The sequence below is a fragment of the Perognathus longimembris genome, chromosome 2, assembly GCF_023159225.1.
Source record: "Perognathus longimembris pacificus isolate PPM17 chromosome 2, ASM2315922v1, whole genome shotgun sequence".
Taxonomy (NCBI): Eukaryota; Metazoa; Chordata; class Mammalia; order Rodentia; family Heteromyidae; genus Perognathus; species Perognathus longimembris.
The window spans coordinates 123,989,173-124,003,188 of record NC_063162.1 but is presented as its reverse complement, the minus strand read 5'-3'; the positions used below and the strand labels follow the sequence as shown (position 1 = coordinate 124,003,188).

The 14,016-nt window shown below is 35.1% G+C and overlaps 1 protein-coding gene across 1 annotated transcript in view; it reads left to right on the top strand.

The window, feature by feature from the left end:
* Window positions 1–246: 246 nt before the first annotated feature.
* Window positions 247–14,016, top strand: part of Vwde (von Willebrand factor D and EGF domains) — a 50,655-nt gene continuing 36,885 nt past the window's right edge. The window contains exons 1-7 of the mRNA XM_048337611.1: window positions 247–313; window positions 2,590–2,774; window positions 3,840–4,065; window positions 6,052–6,117; window positions 8,775–9,022; window positions 9,569–9,658; window positions 11,460–11,604. Of these exons, the coding sequence (XP_048193568.1) occupies window positions 247–313; window positions 2,590–2,774; window positions 3,840–4,065; window positions 6,052–6,117; window positions 8,775–9,022; window positions 9,569–9,658; window positions 11,460–11,604 (1,027 nt within the window). The remainder of the gene's footprint in view (window positions 314–2,589; window positions 2,775–3,839; window positions 4,066–6,051; window positions 6,118–8,774; window positions 9,023–9,568; window positions 9,659–11,459; window positions 11,605–14,016) is intronic.

The following is a 14,016-nucleotide window of genomic DNA, read 5'->3' as shown; positions in this document are numbered from 1 at the left end:
AGACAGGTTGGGCGTGGCTGCCAGCCAGGCGGACTCTCAGGAACGGGGGAGGAGTCTCGGAGAAACTGGGGCGCGAAAGCTCCAGATGCTATCCCAGGACAGACCTGGCCTGACCAGAGAACGCGGACAACCCACTCAGGAAGACGGGAAAAGTCTGCACAGAGGGTTGACAGACGGTTGTGGCCTGGACTCCTGGCACCCGCCGCCCGAGTTGAGATGCCGGTGGCCCCACCCGCAGCCCTGGTGATGCCAGGAGGAGCCTGGGTGGTGGCGATGGCAATGGTGCTCTTGGTCCCCGGAGAAGGGCAGCAAGGTAGGTGGCCTGAGGGGAAAAGAGCCTGGACCATGGGGGTGGGCAGTGACTTCTGAGGCTGTACCTCATGGAATTCAGCTCTTTCCTCTGTGCCCCAAGTGGCCACTTAGCAGCCTGGTGCGCTCTGGGTTTATTTTACGCACTGGCTGCTGCTGCTTCTCTGAGCCCATGGATCCAGTTTTCATTTGTTTCCTGTCAATCTGATCTTTTAATTTACTGTAAGGATCTATCTCTGATTAAGCCATGCATAGTAGAGACAAATGGATCGTAAAACAGCAGAATTTCGGTCCCAGTTGCGTGGTTCTTAGTTGCCTGTCTCCCAGTCTGACCGCACCCCGGAAAGAATTCATCAGTGAACCCTGCTTTCCTATACTACACCTAGAAGTTTAGTCAATGTGTGATTATTTCTGTATTATCTATTAGAATCCGCTTTCCCACTGTAAAAGAAATCTTGTTGGAAAGAAAACCTTTTCTCTTTGAAGAACAGCCAAAACGTTTTCCACAGCAGGCCTAGTTTTATATCCCAACAGTATAGGAGGATTCCGATTTATTTGTATTTCCGTCAGCCCTTACATTGCCTGACATTTTGATTCTAACCATTCTAATGGCCATCAAGTGTTACATTTCACTCTGGTTTGATCTGCGCGTTTCCCCGATGTTTTGGTTTGTGTGTGTGTGTGTGTTGTATATTTGACATTTGTGTATGTTCTTGGCAAGATTCCAACTCAGTTTGTTGCCCTTTTTATGGCCCTGTTGCTGAGTTCCATGAATTTCTTGAAAATTTTAGATTCATTTCTCTTATCAGGTATGCAGCTTACAATCATTTCCTCCTATTCTGAGCTGTTTGGGTGTTGTTGTTGTTGTTATTTTTTTTAATTCAGTTGATCTTCTAACTTAAAATTAGTTGTCAGCCAATTCTAAATTTTAAAAACTTATAGTCTTGGCTATTAAATTAGAAACAACCCAATCCAGGTTACAAACAAAACTAGGAGACTTGCATATTCTGTCACTGGGTATCTTATATACAATGTGTTACATTCATTTAAAGTATTTAATATCTAAGAAGTACAGATTCCATTTTACACTGCTTAGTTGCATTCAATCATATTAGGAAGTAGACTGGAGAATCAGAAATGTGAGTTTTAATGTGTATTTAATATGTACTTTGGAGGAAAATCTTACATGGGGCTCACTAGAAAGCTCTGAATATCACGTCAGGAAATGGACTAGGGAGAAAGAATTGCAGTTATGGGTTAGTTCTTGAGGAGTTAAGCCATACAATCTCAAATGAACCAAACCTTCATCCAAGTTCTTGGTTAACTGCCATATCTTTCAGATTGGAATGAACATTTTTAGGTACCCTAATAAGGGATGTGGTATTTGTTTATTATTTGAGTAACCTGGTAGTTTACAATAGCTACAGAGTTGCCTTTCTAGGGTAACTGTTTTGTAGCCTGTCTGCTCCCCCTTGTCATGGAAAGAGGACTTTTACAAGTGTGTGTTTCACACAGGATCGCTTAGAACGCATGTTCCCTAAAAGAAACATTCTTTGGTCTTTTCTTGTTTCTTACTAAAACTTGTACCTCGCTACCCTATTCCTTTTGCTATATTTCCTAGTGATATGGAACTTCCAATATTTGGAAGGAAGGAAGAAGAAAGGAAAGAAGGGAGGAAGAAAGGAAAGAAAAAAGGAAGGAAAGAAGAAAGGAAGAAAGGGGAAGAGAGGAAAGAAGCCAGATGGTGGATTGTTAAAGGCCTTATATGTTTTCTTGCACTGAAGAATGCAGGAGACTTTAATATGCACAGATTTCATAAATTACAAAAATTAGATTGACATGAAATTATCCTGCATTCCAGATCTGCTGTAAATGAGATTTCAATGTCTACTTGGCAGAAAAAAACTGGTCGAGGAAAGTGGGTATGTTCAAATCCTGAAAACCTGACTCAAGAAAAACCTTTGTAAGGCAAAATACACAAATCCTGTCTCAAGAGCAATGAGGTCTGTTGCTTTGTTTACATGAAATGAAAATGGTAGACTTAGAGGTGTAGTATTTTAAAACTATGTTTGCATGGGTTCTGTTGAGTTTATGGTGTTTATGAAATGAGTTAGCAGTCCACGTCTGACTTATCCACATACCTTGATAATGTTTGGAACGTTTTTGTTTTTAATGAGGTTTATTTGCTTTATTTTTGTGCTGGGAATCAAGTTTGCAGACTGAAGTAAGCCAGTAATGAAAACAGTTTACGTATATACCGACACATCTCTTTCTGTCTAGCTCCGGAGTGCTCTCCGGGGGGGCACCAGTTTCTTCAAAGTCCATACAGAAGTGTCCACTTTGACTCCATGCACCTGCAGCGGTCAGCTACTCAAGACCTGGTTTGTGACCACTCCCTCACCCCTGGGTGGTACCGATTTCTCATCTATGACAGACCTGCTGAGATGCCAACGAAGTGTGTTGAGGTAAGGTAACTCACTAAGAAATACTACACATGCTATGCCTTTTGTGCTTCTTCATATGATGATTAAATCTCCTCCCAACCTATTTTTTTTTTTTTTTTTTTTGCCAGTCCTGGGCCTTGGACTCAGGGCCTGAGCACTGTCCCTGGCTTCTTCCCGCTCAAGGCTAGCACTCTGCCACTTGAGCCACAGCGCCGCTTCTGGCCGTTTTCTGTATATGTGGTGCTGGGGAATCGAACCTAGGGCCTCGTGTATCCGAGGCAGGCACTCTTGCCACTAGGCTATATCCCCAGCCCTCCCAACCTATTTTTATGCTAAAATATTATCATTTTATATAACCACATATCAAATATATGTATTTGTTATATAGTTTTTGTATATTTACCTCAATATCACACATATACACACATATCTTTATTACATATAGATTCTATTGTGTATACTCGCAATACAAACTCATGCATATATATGAGATTTCCTTATTTTTATTTTTTTATTACTTACATCATTTATAAAAAGGGAAACTGTTACATTTTTCTACACACAATTATAAATATCATTTTCCCTTTACTTCATTCTCCATTGAATAATGTTATATTAATTATATAGGTTTAGTATTCCTTAAAATATTTCCTGGGTGGTGGCTCACACCTGTAGTCCGTAGTTAATTTAGGAGGAGGCTGAGACCTGAGGATCCCAGTTTGAAGCCTGTCTGGGTAGGAAAGTTCAGGAGACTCTTATCTTCAATTAATTGCATAAAAGCAGAAGTAGAGCTGAGGCTCAAGTAGCAGAATGCTAGCCATGAACAAAATAAGCTCAAGGATAAGTGTCCAGGCCTTGAGTTCAAGCCCCAGGACCTGCACTCACACACACACACACACACACACACACACACACACACACACACACACACACATTTCCTGTACAGTACATATATAAGTTAGTAGATATTTTTAAGTGATTGGGTAATGTACTGTTTTGAAGATTGTTTAGAAAAAAAGCACTAACTTGATTTACCTGCATGAAAATAAATTAGACTTTCAACTTTTATTTCTTTTGATGTAAAAGATGAACCACTGTGGAACTCAGGCTCCCATCTGGCTGTCTCTAGGAGATTCAGAAACACTGCCTTCTCCTGGAGAAATCAAGCAACTGACTGCTTGTGCCACATGGCAGTTTCTGTTTACAAAGGACTGCTGCCTCTTTCAAATCCCTGTGACTGTAAGAAACTGTGGGGATTTTTTTGTGTATTTGCTACAGCCAACTCAGGGTTGTATGGGTTATTGTGCAGAAGGTAAGGAAATATCAATCATACAATTGAGCTGTTAGTCATGAGTGTGTGTGTGTGTGTGTGTGTGTGTGTGTGTGTGTGTGTGTGTGTATAGCTGTATTACTATAAATCCAGATAGGTTGCTTTGAGCTTATGCAACTCTTCTAAATTGATACTAACATTTTGGTGTTTTTTTAATAATAATTATTTATTGTCAAAGTGATGTACAGAGGGGTTACAGTTTCATATGTAAGGCCATGGGTACATTTCTTGTGGTTTAAATTGGCCCGACTTGTTCCAGCTTCTTTGCCTAGATCTTAAAGTGCTCTAAGTTCTATATGCTGATGTAAAACTATCTAAACACAATTCTCCCATGGCACATAATCATTATTTTTTTTCATGCCCTTTTCTTAGTAAATAAGGCCCAAATAGTGATGAATACAAGTTAGGAAAATGTGCTTTATTACATTTTTCATTCTTCAGTATTCATTGAGTGTTTATCCAGTGCCAGGAACTACTTATGGGCTTTAGTCATAATGAACAAGGATAAATGAGATCTCTGCCCTTATGGAACTTATGGACATCCTTATACAATGCATGAAAATAAACTGGATATAGCCCTAAAAACTAGAACAAATGTTTATCATCCCTTAATATACTAGTACACCATTAAAAAAGTAAAAAGAAGAAAGGAGACAAACTTCCTCAAAGAATTTCAAATAATATTTGTAGCTTCTATTCTGCCTAGAAGATGGATCTTAATTAGGTCCTTTCAATAAATATAAAAAGTACAATTTTTTTTTACGATTAAGAGTATGTTTTTGTTATTTTTATTACTATCTTTAAGTAGTTGTATGAAGAATGTGCCATTTAACAAAGCAGTTTGTGAATACAGTGCATCTTGATCAATGTCAACTTTTTCAGCATTTTTATCCCTCCCTCCTTACCAATCCACTTTTTCCCTCACTTTCCTTAATTTTGTAGGATACATTGTATTCTTGACTTTATTCTTCCCCTCCTCCTCTTCACTCATATACTCCTCCCCTGAATGCCACCCCACCCTTTTCAATTACCTGGTATTTATTTTGCTGAATTTTGACTTTGTCTTTCTAAGGAATTACACTGTTTATGTTCTCCATTGATTTTACAATATTTCAGTTCATATATTTGCATACACTTGTACAACCACCCAATGTGTTTACTCATAATTTTATAAGCTCCTACACAGAAGGAAAAACATATAACCTTTGTTTCTCTAGGTCTAACTTAATTCACTTAACATAACTTTTCCTAGTCTTTTCATTTCTTTACAAATGACACAAAATTCTTTTTAATATATGAGTTCAATTCCATTGTGTATATGTACCACATTTTATTGATCCATTGGTCTATTGAGGGACATCTTGGGTAATTTAATGCCTTGGCTATGGTCAATTGTGCTGTAATAAGCATGGTTGCATTGGTGGTTTTAGTGTATCTGGGTGTGTAATTTTTTGGGCAAATGCCCAGGAGTGGAGCTGCTGGATCATAGGGTAGTTCTATGTTTAGTTTTTTGAGGAACCTGACATCGCTTGATTTTATATAAAACTGTCAATTGGTCTTTCAAAGTGATTCTGCCATTTTACATTTCTACCAGCAGTGAATGAGTGTTGCTGATGCTCCACATCCTTGATAGTGTTTTGTGTATCAGTGTGTTCCATTATTTAATAATGCAGACTCAAATTTAGGAAACAAGATATGAAAGCTATCACTACTTCAGAATGTAATCCCTATAATTTCCAATGGAATTTATCCATAAAAGAAAAAAATTAGAAAAAACCCACAGAAAGAAAACAAAAACAATAGTATTCTAAATTAAAATACACTTTTCTAAAGAACTGTGATTATTTATCTATCATCCTTCCTTCCTTCCTTCCTTCCTTCCTTCCTTCCTTCCTACCCTCCTTCCTTCCTTCTTTCTCTATTTCTTTCTGTCCACTTGAATAACTACACAAATCTTACCTTTTGCAGCTATTTCTGGTATAAAATTATACACATGTGGTCCTGAAGAAATAGAAATTGGAGGTAATTGCATTGGTAAGTATAACATTCTATTTCTTTAAAATGTATTTATAAACTAGTAATTATAAACTTGTGGTGTTGATTTATTTTGTTGTGCCTCATTTATGACAGTCTGCAGACATCAAAAAATAATTTTATTCTATCTTTATGACATATTCCTAGAATTGGCAGAGTACAGACAGTTAAGGAAGCATGTGAAAATTGGTAGAATAATACAAGAGGAAATCTGATAATTTAGCTCAATGTGTTCTAAAAATCCACAAGTATTCATACCTACAATTTTGTTCTCATAAATATGTCTTAGAAAACTGTTCAAAGTTTGTAGGTTCAATATTTATAGCAGCATTTTTTTTATCAAACTCTGTGAGGAAGAAAAGAGAAACACTGAAAAATCAAGCTAGAATTGGTAGCTTATGAATGGAATATAACTGGATGTTTCTGTCATTACCCTACTTTTAAAAAATCCTGTGACTATTCAATAACTGATGATTAATTCAATATTTCTGCTGAACAAGTAATTACAAAATATTCTCCAAAACCACTAAAACATGAAAATGTATTTTTGACAGTAACAAGATATTTGTGGCCAGATAGTTGTATCTGTGAAATCAGAGTATCAATATAACACCATTTTGTTTTCTAAGACAATTGAATTTATCCCAAATAAATTTTGAAAGGTAAACATCAACAAATGTTAGTGATGGTTGCAATCTGCCTTTTCAATATGCTAACTTTATTTAATGCCATTGTTCTTTCAAATATTAGAAACTTACCTGCTAACAATATTTTCTAAAATAAACCATTCTAAAATGTCTAGCTGACATAGGCAGGAATTAAATTTATTTATTAAAATATTAAACTTGGCTGGGTATGGTGGTGCGTGTCTATAATCCCAGCATCTAGGACACTGAGACAAGAGAATTATGGCTTTCAGGCTTGCCTGAACTACATGATGAGACTCTGTCTCAAGAAAAAAATCATTTGGATGGCTCAGTGGTGGAGCACCTCCCCAGCAAAACAAGACCCTGAGTTCAAACCTCAGGACTGTTGAAAAGAACATAGTAAAGCCAAATATTACTTTTATATGTGACTGATAGTCAAATGTGATATTCTGAAACAAATGAGATAAAGTTGATATATAATTAATATGATTTACCACAGTATTTTAAAAGATGATTTAATCTATAGTGAGAAAAGATAAATCACATAATAATCAGATACTAGATACCGTTCCTTTAAAAATATTGTTAAAATCATATTCAACATAAATCACTCTGGGGTGTTTTTCTATACTCTATTCCAATTTTAGGTGGATTTTTATAACCCCTTTTTCTATTATTGTTTCGAGGAACTCTTCCTATGTTTTAAAGGCAATTTAAATTCTTAAAAAGAATAAAGTAACAACCATCAATAATAGTTGCAATATCCTAATGCAGAATTATTTAGCTATTCCTCACAATATGTATACATTTGCATTAAATTGTGTTAATACTATATATTAAAGTGATTTTGTTTCCTTGAATAAATAATAAATGTCAGCTACTTTCGCTAATCAACAAGTCCATGCATTTAGTTGAAAAAGATATTCTGTACAAATCTGTACAGAATTTGAAGAATGAGCTGCCAATTAAAATACTAAATATGCATATCCTCAGTTATTTTCTTGCTTAAAATATTTAGCAAAAATATATGTAGCCAAACATATTGATGCATAGCTGTAATGCCAGCACATGTGAGGCTGAAACAGGAAGATGGCAAGCTCAAGACCAGTCTGGATTATACAGTTATATTCTGTCTCAAAACAAAAACAGCAATTAATTTGTCCTTGGGACTTTTGAATATGATGCCTAATGAAATGATACTTTTAAGTTTCTGAAAGTATATTTTCCCCACAAAAGAGGCCTTTAGGAAAGGTCTGAAAATCTTTCAAAATGTACATGACAGAGTACAAAGATTAGCCACAAATTTGTTATGTACGCAATAGGAGAGTAATTTGTATATTTTAGAATAGTTTAAAACATATGTTTAAAATTTATTGCTTAGAGATTTTCTTGCTTCTAAGACAAAACAAAGAAACTTTCAGAAAGTTTTCAGCTCCCCAGATCTAATTTTGTAAACATCAGAATTTTTAAAATGTCAGTTCTTCATATGAATCCCTACCTAGAGAAAACTTCAACAATTTAGCATAGAAAAATGAAAAGGATAAGATTATTCTGTAACACAATCTATTTCATTGACAGTGTAATCACGTTTGTACCTGGTTTAACTGTTACTTGAGCTACGAGAGTAAATTATGCGCATAAAAATAGCCATTTATTTTACTTTATAATATTTTCTTTGTAATAATGAGTTCTAATGTAAAAAAATACTCAAGTTTTGTGTATTCTCTCTTTCTGAAAAGAAAATTACCCAAAAGAATATTTGCTCTCAAGGATATTTAACATGCTTTAATATAATCTTAATGAGCTATACTGCTTTGATATCAATTAATATTCATATGGCTATAGGTCCAGCATAAATGTGTTACTTCTTGCTTGTGAGAAGATAATAAATTTTCTGAGTTGATGTCATTCCTCTTTAGCTAAACCCCAAGGTTGCAGTTCCCACGTGATTTTCCCAAGAGCCACTTCTGATGATGCTCAACTTACACACTGTACACTTTGTCCCACCAGGTCTGCTGTCAGTCTCCTCACCACCTCCTTCTCCAGGAAGACCCAAGGTTGTGGTGGAGGTGATAGAATCTAAGCTTTTCTGTAGATGTACTTTTGATATTCCCCCAACAAAGACCTCAGTGGGATTTCTCATAGCCTGGTCTAGACTTTCTTCTCAACAAATCAAAGAGGAGCTGAAACAGGAGACCACAATTCAAGCCTTCTCTCTTTTAGAACTCGATGGCATAAACGTTGTACTTGGGGATAGGGTATGTAAAAAAAAAATGGATTTCTTTTCCTTTTCATAAATGTATTGATTTTCTTAATTTGATTTTTAAATTATATCCTGAAAGCATACTTTTGTTCCTAAAATATATAATGTGAATGTATTCCTCTCCACCTATGCTAATTCTAATAACAACTAGAAGAATTTTAATGATTATTCATGAATACCTTCTCTTAGTAATTTGTGGATCAGTATTGATGAATCTTTGTATGTCACGTTCAGGTGTTAAAACAATATCTGTATGTTATGGGAAACAAAGTTTTAGTATCTTCAAAGATTATATTATTTTTACCTATTTTCTAATACATCTCAAATTAAAAGCCCTACCACACCTTCATTTATGTTAAGACCTTAATAGGTAATATTTTATAATGATGCAATTTTTCTCAAGTCTTAAGTGAATATTTAAACTATATTGTTCTTCAACCCCTATGCACTACCTACCAAAAACTGAATTAAGAATTTATTATATATAATTTACATATATTTTCTTCATAAGTTTATTATTAAATTGAAATTTTATTTGTAGATTTTTTGCAGTGCTTCTATCTTTTTCTTGGAGAATCCAGATATACTAAGTTTGTCCATTGAAAGCCAAGAATTTTTTGCGGGCATTAAGGTATGCATCTAGCAGTCCGATGGGTGAGAAAGATTGTTCTGTAAGTTTCCAAAGTGTGGTCTATCCATGGAGGTTTGCTGGCACTTATTACAAGACATTAACACTCAGAAGTAAGAAATTTTGAAAAATATCCCAATATTTCTCATGCACAACAAAAGCTGAGGACTCCTCCCCCGTGAATAGGCTGAAGTTGCATCACACTGAGGCTCCTTATTTACTGCAGTGTTGTCTGCTATAAACACATCATAAACCAGAAACATTGTTAGGCCTAACTGCACTTAATGCATGGGATAAGGTAACAACACAGCACACACTGTAGAGTAGTGACTGCCCACCCATGTGACAACAGGTCTGACTAGGAGCTATGGGACATTGCCCTCTGTCCAGCATCTGGGAAAAACACGTTACAGCACATTGTTAGCCAGGTGAAAGACCAAATTTAATCCAAAAAAAAAATCATTTCTATTGAATTTTTAAAAACCTTTTTTATTTTATTTTCATTTCTATTGAATTTGTAAAGGACTTATATTCTTTAAAAAAAAAAACAGACAGGTTAACATAAAGACTAGTCCCATAATCCATCCTCTGGTATCAGTAAAAGTTAATGCATTGATATTTAGTGATTGTGCCATTTGGGAGACAGGTACCAGGCTAAGGATTAGAGTTTCTGACTAAAATAATATTAACCCAGAGCCTTGAGCTTTAATAGAGTAGAATGGCAATAACTTAGTTATTGATTGATTATGAGAGGTCTGAAGACTGGGATAAAACTTGTTTTGAGATAAAGCCTAGCTATAAACAATAGGGACCAGGAAAAGAAGAAGAATGAACTACATTGTCAGAAAAGCACACGTAGTAGGAGGGAAAGCAAAGCTCAAACCCTAAGAACACAATGCTATGTTGGTTAGCACAATGTCCAGGGCCAGTGGTCCACTCCCAGGGCCTGTTTCTAATTAGGCCAAGAGGAGGAATAGGCAATACTAAGAAACATCTGTTTTGAAAAGCTGGCTGACTTGAAGCTGAAAAAAAAAAATCCCATCCTCCAGAAAGGATTGGCCTGTGAACTGGAGTAGAGCAAGTCTAGGGTTGCAGCAGTTAACTCAATATGTCCAGCCATAGAAAGCAAAGGCTCAGAAATAAGTTTAGGGTTAAGAAGTTTCAGGTGAATTGAAGCATCCCTCAATTTCTAATTGAGATGGTGGGAATAAGTTCCATTAGTACAACAGAAAACATTAATAAAAACAAGGAATCCATTTTTTCTTCTATTCTCCAGTGCTTTCCATCTCCAGAATCATTAAAAGTTGAACACAACCTGCCTAACACATTGGAGAAGCAAGTTGAGCCTAAACTCAGAAGGCCCTCACTCCATGCATTCTCTTTTATTGGTTTGAGTTTTAGTCAGTCTGGTTTAGTTTAAAATCTCACTATATGTTATTGCCAGCTTATGTAGCAAAATTTGAGTGAGGATATGTGCTTTTGAAATTATGTATTAGAAATAAATTCTAAAATGCTCACTGGTGGCTCACTTCTGTAATCCTAGCAACTCAGGAGGCCAAGAACAGCTGGTCATAAATTGAAATCAGTTCAGGCTGGAACTGAAATCTGAAATCAGTTTCAGTTTTTGAAATTCCATCTCCTGAACAAAAACCAGCAAATGCCTGACTGGAGGCATGATTCAAGTGGTAGAGCACTAGCCAAACAAGTGTGAAACTTTGAACTTTAAGTTCAAATTCTGTTACTCAAAAACAAAAGAAAAAAAAACAATCTTTTAATATAACTGATCGATGTTTTCTTATACCAGTTACAACCTGAATTGAGCACTATATCCGAAGATGGGAAAGAACATTGGCTACGAATAGAGAGCACAATTCCCATTGTTTGTCCTGACTTTAGTGAGTTTGATCAAGAATGCAAAGTCTCATTAAAGTTGAAAACCGTTGATCAAGGTAATATACTAACTACATTTAACTTTACCATTAGATTTCATATAGTAATTTAAGTCCCTAGAGTGGGCTCCTATAACAAGTTATGCTGCATATGTACATCAAATTATAATTTAATCATATTAATAATATGGAGCAAAATTGATGATTTACTAAAGCAACTTATATTTGTCCTTCCTGGGTTCAAAGTGAGTATTTAGAAACCAGTGAAAATTACCTCTTTGTTGTCATCTTTCTCCTGGCTCTCTGCCTCTTCTCCCAATCAGTTCTTATCCCCTTCTCATTCTTCCTACGTATTCTTCTCTGCTTTTGTTTTCAGAGTCTGAGGGGCAGCCTACTTTTTAAGATTTTCCACAGCATCCACAATGAGGGAGGTGTGATAAGTTATGCTAAAAGTTCAAGCTTAAGCAACATGGATCTCACAATGCATTCTTCATACTTCTCTCTCTAATGTAAGCTTTTGTTGGGGGTCTTTTGTCTTAAATTCTTCTTTTCAAATCCCTAATCTTATAGATGTTATAATGAATGCCCACATATACATCACTGTCAAAGAAAACTTCATTGAGAGAGCCAGAAATCATTGCATAGACTATAAGAGGAAAAAATAAGGATGTCAGTGGTTGGGATTTTTTTTTAGCTAATTAGTTGGTTAAAGTCTTGTCCTAATTAATTAATATCAAACCAACTAAGTAGATGAAAATGGAGGAGGGATTCTAATTTCATCCGCATATCCCATACTTTTTAACCACACGAAATAACATTTTACTTAATATATTAAACACAATTATCCAACACAAGTTTCTACATTTTTATGTTCATATATATTATGATATATATAATATAATATTCTGCTAAACCAGGAAAATGAAAAAAATGTATAAAATCCAAACAATATACCCAAAGGAAGAGATGGATCAAGAGATAGAAAGAGAAAATCTGAGAGGCTAACTACTTGACAGTAACACAGGTTTACATAATTCCCATTTCAGATTTCAGAATACTCATTGACAAAACTCAGACTTCAGAAGCACCAAAACTTATGAAACCATACTCTCAGGTTCTGCCACAATTCTACTGGAAATTAACTCTGAAAACATATCGTGCAAATATAGGTGCTGGGAACAGAAAGAAGATGGTGTTACTGATATTTTTTCAAAATTCTGTCGGACAAAGAGTTTCCGGACAAAGAGTACAAGCGTACTATAAAATGTATTTGCATGCTTCCCATTTTGTCAACAAGGCAAGCCTTTCCATAATAATATAAAAATAGTCCAATATAAAGATAATATAATGTGTAATACAAAGATAGTATGTATGTGCTGCTTGTTTGTTGGTTAAATATGAATTTCTTTTTTATCTAGAGAAAAATTACTGCTATTTCTTACATTTTCTTCCTTCAATGCTCTTCTAGTCAGTCTCTCCTTTGGTCGAGAACAAGATCAGCACCCTTGAGAATCTATGCAGACTACGCTGTGAGACAGTAATTTTTCACAAACAATGAAAACAGTAATTGACCCACATACCACAAACTCAGGAAGTAATGTAATGGGCTATATCTAAGCCAGAAATAGTCCAACTTCACCTTTGGGAACTATTGGCTGTTTCTGTTGTTTTTATTCATGTCCAAAAGCGTACATTTATAGAAAAAGTCCATAAAGTAAAATATTTTTCCAGGAATTTCAATCTGGTTCAATGTACTTACATGTGACCATTGTAATTTCTTGTGTAAAATATGTGTGTGAAAGGGGAGAAAAAGAAGAAAAATTTTAACATCTTTCTTCTTCCTTAATTCTCAGAAGGATTTTGCAATTGCTAGTTGAAAATGAAAATCTGTTCCCTTTTGGACTGCTTTTGGGAAGAATGTTCTTTTTGTTTAATTATACAGATTTCTGTCCTTGCTTTCTGTTAGAAAGTTCTCTTTTCATTTCTCAAATTACTTAAAAATTTATTGTCATAAATTATTTGTAAAAAGTGGGTTCATTGTGATATTTATAGATATGCATATAGTATACTTGGATCGATTTATGCATAAAATTATTTTTATTCTTTGTTCCGTAGGTAAGGGTTCAAAATATACTGGGGCATTTGGAAAATTAAATACAATAATTTAGTATTGCTTGGGGTCATCTTCATATGTTTCAATTTTTGTATTTTTTAAACTGATAAGTCCCATATAATTAAACCTTTTGCTATCATTGAATAATGGATGAAACATGAATACATGTTCTAAAACATATATATAAATATTTTGGCCAAAGACCCAAGCATTGGACAGAAAAAGAGTCAACTTAACACCAAGCAAATGTGAGGCCCTGAGTTCAAGCCCTATTACTGGTAAAAAATAACAACAAAAAAATGGCTTAATTTTCTTGATGCTAGGATAACATTTTTTAAAATAGCAACAAGGATAATTTC